General features: G+C 36.1%; 1 protein-coding gene across 1 annotated transcript; it reads left to right on the top strand.

Annotated features, from left to right (window-relative positions):
- Window positions 1–5,780: 5,780 nt before the first annotated feature.
- Window positions 5,781–6,281, top strand: LOC127137670 (uncharacterized). Its single transcript, XM_051064109.1, has one exon. The coding sequence runs from the start codon at window positions 5,781–5,783 to the stop codon at window positions 6,279–6,281; it is 501 nt and encodes a 166-aa protein (XP_050920066.1).
- The last annotated feature ends 204 nt before the right edge of the window (window positions 6,282–6,485 follow it).

The raw sequence follows: 6,485 nt of genomic DNA, 5'->3' as shown, positions 1-6,485 counted from the left end.
TTTCTCTTGAGTTCGAAGTCAGCTGTTTTGAGTTCCCTTGATACCATTTTGTTAAAACAGGCTATACTTTTCATCATTGTATATCTCCCTCATTGTTCTCGTAGTTCCGAACTACGACTGCTCTGATTTTCTCATTGCACAATGAGAATACGTAGGCACTAGGATGTGAATCCTTGGTGAGCATACTTCTAATTATTCCTCTTCCGCCTTAGGGTGCCACCCATATCTTTCATAACTCATTACCTACCTTCAATCGTAAATCGTTCACTCCAATGACATAATATTCCTTTGACATCGAAATACACTTTCTTTGGATACCTATATACATCCTTTTAGGACGCCTAATGAATAATCCTCTTTCGTACCTAGAGTTGTTTGGCTTATTGCCAAACATTTAATTCCTTCTTTTTGGCCAATATGCATGTTTCCCTCTATGGTATGAATACCATTTTTCCTATGGATTTCGATATACCTTGACTTTTGGTTTTAAACCATACCTTTTCAGTCACTTATCACCAGATACCCTATTCTATGACTTTGGTCACTTCGCTCCTTTCATCCCCATGGTGCATTCTTAATCAACCTTCATTCACTCCATGTGATATACCCTATTCTTTGAGCCAAATACACTATACCTTTGTGCTCCATCTTGTACCTCTTTATGAACCAAGAGCTGTTTGTGCTATGAAACCAAACACGTAATTCAATCTTTTTTCGGTTATTCCAATACAGTGTTGTAGGCCCTCACTTGTTGGATCATACCAGTTTTACTCTTGGGTTCACATTTTCACCCCTTGTTGGAGTTCAAATCATATAATCCTTTAATTCAGACCATATTGTTATCACACTTCTTTTCATCTCCCGCGTCTAGTTCCTTGAACTACGAAGCTCTAAATTCCTCAATTTCACTATGAGGATACGTAGGCCTGAGGGCCCTAATCCTCACCAAGCACTTTATCTATTTCTTTCCTTTCCCTTCATTCTTTTGCGAGTAATCTTTAGATATCACACATATTCAAGCGAGAATAATCCAAACGGTTGCCATGGAGTACCATGGATGTTTGGGGTGCTAATACCTTCCCCTTGTATAATCGACTTCCTTACCTATCATATCTCTTTCCCCGGATTTTATCGATGTTTTCCATTCCCTTTGGGGATAAATAAAGTTCGATGGAGACTCTGTTATATGTTCGAGTGTGCGATGAGTTCATGTATATTTCCGCTAGCTTCACCATGGTGTGTGAAAAAGTTGTGTTAATGACCTGTTTAGGATGTATTCAACATTGGCCTAATGTTTGATCAAATGGTGGCATGTCAATGTGCATTTGCAACATTGATGGATAAGACTGCCATGTTATGTTTGGTTGGTTTTTATATGATTATTGATTGGTGTGTGAATTCTTGTTTGTGCATACATGATGCAGGGTTATTGGCTTGTGAAATTGGACATGGTGGCAAGGTAAAACAAGGCAAAATCCAAGGCATGGCAAGGCATGACCAACCAAGTTCAAAACATGTTGGCAACAAAGTGGGAAATCATGTCCAAATGGTTAAATCAAGATCAAAATGGACATGGAGAATGAAATATGGAACTAGGATTAGCCATTTAGTGGTTTAGCATGAAAAATAACTTGGGTTTACTTTGGTCAAAGTTGACCAAAAAGTCAACTATTGACCAAAGTCAAAAACAGGTCAACGTGTAGTTTTTTTGGATTTTTTGGTATGTAATGAATATTTATGGATGATAATGAATAAAAATGACTATTTGAATGAAAAATGAATAGGTTTAATATATGAACATGTTATTTGAAATGACTTGAATTTGAAGGATCATGGAATGAAATGGACTTAATGAATGGGCTTGGACATGTTTGAAATGACTTGAATAAAATCACATCAAAGACCATAAATGGAACATGAAAGAAAGACACAAAGTCCTTAATAAGGTCAATATAATACAATGTACTAGGGCATAAACAAAACCATGGACCAATCAATGATAGGATGACCATGATCAAATGAATGAATGGAAGTAGATGAAGTTTGTGAGGCTAAAAACTTCGGCTAGCACCAATGTATAAAATCAAAACCCAAGGCAACAACATGAATGCGTCATGAATAAAAGGTTATTGGGTGAACCTTGATCAAGTAGGAAAATCAAACCACAATGGGTGAAGAACCAGATGAAACATAGGGTTAGGAGGCCCTATAATGAAAAGGAGACAACATTAGGGATTTGATAACCTGGGGCATGCCATAATGAAGTATCTTGAATCCAAGATCAAGAAATTAGGTTTTCCCTTGTCACCAAATGAAAAGTCAATTCACAAGGCAAATTAGGACCATACCCTCCTTGATTAGGGTTTCAATGAGGCATACTCCTCAATCGATGCCTTTGAATGGGTCTAGATGCTTCACAAGCAAAACTTCAAGGTATGAGACCTCCATTAGGGTTTAGATGGTCCAAATAAGGCCCAAAGAGAAACAACAAAGTCCCATAGAAACATCATCAAGAATTAGGGTTTTGCTCCCTATAGAAATGCCATGGTGAGGTCTTCTTGAATCCATGCCTCAAAGACCAAGAAATTAGGGTTTCACTTCCCCTGTGATCAGATGAATAGCTAAGTCACACCTTTAAGGTTTGATCCATACACAAACCCTAGCTTTGGAAGCAAAGAGCTTTGAATCTATAGTGATCAACTATCAAGTATCAATGAATGAATGATGCACATGAATGAAGTATGAGTGTATACAGATGATTCCTAAGTCAAAGATTGACTGAAAAGATGAAAAGGGGAGGGAAAATTTTGGGGTATAACAGATATGCATACGAGCATTCCAATATCCATAATTTTTGCCGATAAAAATAGGTTCTCTATCATATGCCCCTTTAGGTTCGGGAGCCATTATCTAATAAGCAAATCTTAAGACCGGAAACAACCAGAGCTCGTGATACCACTTATTAGATGATAGGCCTAGATCTAGAGGGAGGAATAGATCCCAAGTTAAAAATTTATCCGAAAGTTTGACTTAGAAAAATTTATGACGCAAAAGCAAGTTTCAAATATTTCCCATATCAAAAATTGTGTAACCGAACCTACTATTGAATAGCGCAGATATGCGTAAAGGTGTCAATGTTATGATAATAATCCACAAGTCAATCAACAAAAATTAAGCACAACTAATTGAGTGCTATACAATAGTAAAAGTATATCTCCAATGATATCCACACACAAAAAACTAAGTCAAACAATTTGTCGAACACTTGGTGTGCGAAAAAAAAAAGTTTGGAATTTTATATGGTGTTTGTTGTTCTAAGAAATCCAATCACAACAAAATGGTTAGTGATCAATACGACAAACACAAGATTCAAAATGTAATCAAAATTATGATCCAAATTATGTTGATCCAGTGATCAAAGCAATCGACAATTTGTGAATTGAAAAATAAAAGAGATAGATAGAGAGTACACAAGGATTTTCTTAGGCAGTTCCCCAATCGACCTCATTCTGGGTATGTCTTCCCTTAATTTGAAGTCGAATTGAGATATTATTATAATAAATCTTACTTTTCAAATTATAAAGAGATGAGAGATCAAATCCCAAAAATCCTAAGTTTGTTTTTGACTCTAGCACCTCCAAAAACCTTGATCAAAGATTGATCAAGACACCAACAATGTCGCTTCAATTCACTTGTTCTTTATACTTCCTTGCACGATTTCTTTGTCTCAAGGCTTTCACCCGGACGAGTTAATCCCAAGCGCACATTTGTTGAACCCAAGATTTGTCAACATGACCCACCATTTCACGCTACTCCCTTGCACGACACATCTAGTCCCAAGGCTTTCACTCGATCGGATCTAAATTGTGCAATCTTGTCCAAAACCTTCAAACCCTAAAGATCTTGAAGGAAAACCCACCTCAGTTTTCTGATTTGAATCCATCAAAGATCTCAACCCAATACTCTCAGTTCAATAAACCTAATTAGACTTATCAATCCTAATCTAGATGGGACCCAATCAAAAAATGATTATGTGTAGTTTGATTGTGTGTATGCATAGATTGAATTGAAGATGATGAGATGCTTTGAAATCCTAGATTCATGTAGGTTTTACTCACTATAGAAACCTTACTCGAGAGTGATGCATGTATATGGTATTTATATGTATGCGACCAGTAGAGAGCAAAAGGAATGCAAAAGGATTGAAAGCAAGAGTGATTTTTCAACATTTTTGTTCAATAGTTTGACCTGTACGAGCCATGTGTCGACTTATTGAAGCAATGTGTCGACTTGTCCGAGATCATGTGTCGACATATCAAGGCAATGTGTTACCTATTGGCCAACCTGTTCAGTCAACACATAAAACAGAACCTTACAGGCTTTAATACTACAACATATGTGTCGACCTATTCCTACTATGCGCCGACCTATTCATTTGCATATAAGCTATGTGTCAACCTATTTCGCGCATGTGTCGACCTGTAATGTGAAATTTTCACCTAAAACCAGTTTTTCATGAATGACACAATATTTTGATGCACAATATTTTTCCAAACCATTTCCCTAATGAAAGAACGCTAAAATGCACATCTAGACTCGGATGATACCGTCCAATATACATAAACGATAATTCATAGTTTTCACATCATAAAAAATATATCTAAACAGAAAGATGCATTCACAAACTTGCTATTGCTGCTGCATAAGTACATTATTATACAAATTATGCCAGACATTGTGTTTGACATTTATGCGTCTAAAGAACAAAGTTATTGCTACTACAAGTGAGAGAGCAGTCAAACCAAATGGTGTACTCAAACTAGATTCCAATATTGTAGTGTTAGTTGAACTAGAGGTGATTTCTCAACAGTTAGGTAGAGCCAATGTTGTTCCAGCTAATGTTAGTAAGGTCAGACACTACAATATGATTTATATGGAGAAGAGCATGCTAATGGAAGCTGTGTACCAGAAGGAGTGAGTGAAGAAGCTTAATATGTAAATTTTGAGAAGAGTAATCCTTATTCCAACACTTACAATCCTGGTTGGAAAGATCATCCTAACTTCAAGTGGACCAACAATCAAAATCTGAATTTGAATCAAAGTGTTCTGCAAGCTCCGCAAGCACCACAACAAAGGAAACCATCTCAACTTGGAGAAGCCCTGACTCAATTTATGAAAGTGACTTAAGTTAGTCTCAAACAAGTAAACAAGAATCAGGAAACTATGAGTAAGAATACCGAAGCTTCCATAAAAAATCTAGACATGCAAATTATCCAGTTATCTAAATAATTAGCCGCACAACCTAATTCAAGTAGGGGTTTTGGTGGGAATACTGTAGACAACTTAAAGAATGAGAGTTACAAATCCACGAAGTTGAGAAATAGAGTGGTACCTTCAATCCTTAGTACTAGTGGTGAGAGAAAAGAAGTAAGTAAGGATGTGAAGAAAAGTCAAGGGAAGGAAATAGTTAAAAAAGAGGAAGATAAAAAATCAGAGGGAGAAAAAAGTGAGGAATCGAGTGAAGACTCTGTTAGAGGGATACTCTTGATAAGCTCATAGATCAGAACTCACCTTTGAGAAGAACTAAGAAACAAATTCTCAATGAACCTAACCCCGAACTACCATAATATGTCAAACCACCTTACCCCATCTTGAAGAAGAAACCAAAGAAAGAAGCGGAAGTGGGGAAGTTCCAGACATTTATGAAAATGCTTACGAAAATACATGTCACCAATACATTTTATGCAACTCTTGAGCAGATTTCAGTATACACATAATTCATGAAAGAACACTTAACCGAAAAGCGTAAATTGAAATGTGATGAAAATATTGTTTTAGCAGCAATGTGTGGTGCTATTATTCAACACAAGTTACCACTTAAACTAACTGATTCATGTAGATTTACTATTCATTATTCTATTGGTCCACTAAAGATTGGTCATGCACTCTGTGATTTAGGAGCAAATACCAAATTGATGTCTCTATCAATGATGAGGAGACTGAGCTATGGAGAACCAAAGTCAATTCATATGACTTTTACTTTAGCTTATCGATTTATCACTTATCCATATGAAGTTCTCAAAGATGTGTTTATGAGAGTAGATGATTCATTGTTCTTAGTTGATTTTGTGATCCTAGATATGACAGAAGATTATGAAACACCATTACTATTTAAAAGACTTTTCTTAACAACAGGTAGAGTTTTGATTGATGTTGAGATGGGAGAAATAATTTTAAGATTCAACAAAGAACAAGTTATTTTTAACGTTTTTAAGCCATGAAACATCAAAAATAGATTTTTTAAATAACGATTATTTTCAAATTAAATACCAAAATAACCATATTTTCAAACTATTTACCAAACTAACCACTTTTCAAACAAACAAAAAATTACACGACAAGAGCAGGCGCCACTGCCTATGGCGCATGCATGTTTTTTTTGCACTAAGGCGTCACTGCCTATGGCGCATGCATGCAAAAGCCTA

The sequence above is a fragment of the Lathyrus oleraceus genome, chromosome 4 (genome assembly GCF_024323335.1).
Source record: "Lathyrus oleraceus cultivar Zhongwan6 chromosome 4, CAAS_Psat_ZW6_1.0, whole genome shotgun sequence".
NCBI classification, from domain to species: domain Eukaryota; kingdom Viridiplantae; phylum Streptophyta; class Magnoliopsida; order Fabales; family Fabaceae; genus Lathyrus; species Lathyrus oleraceus.
Note: the sequence above shows the minus strand (reverse complement) of the source record. Positions and strands in the feature narration are given on the sequence as shown.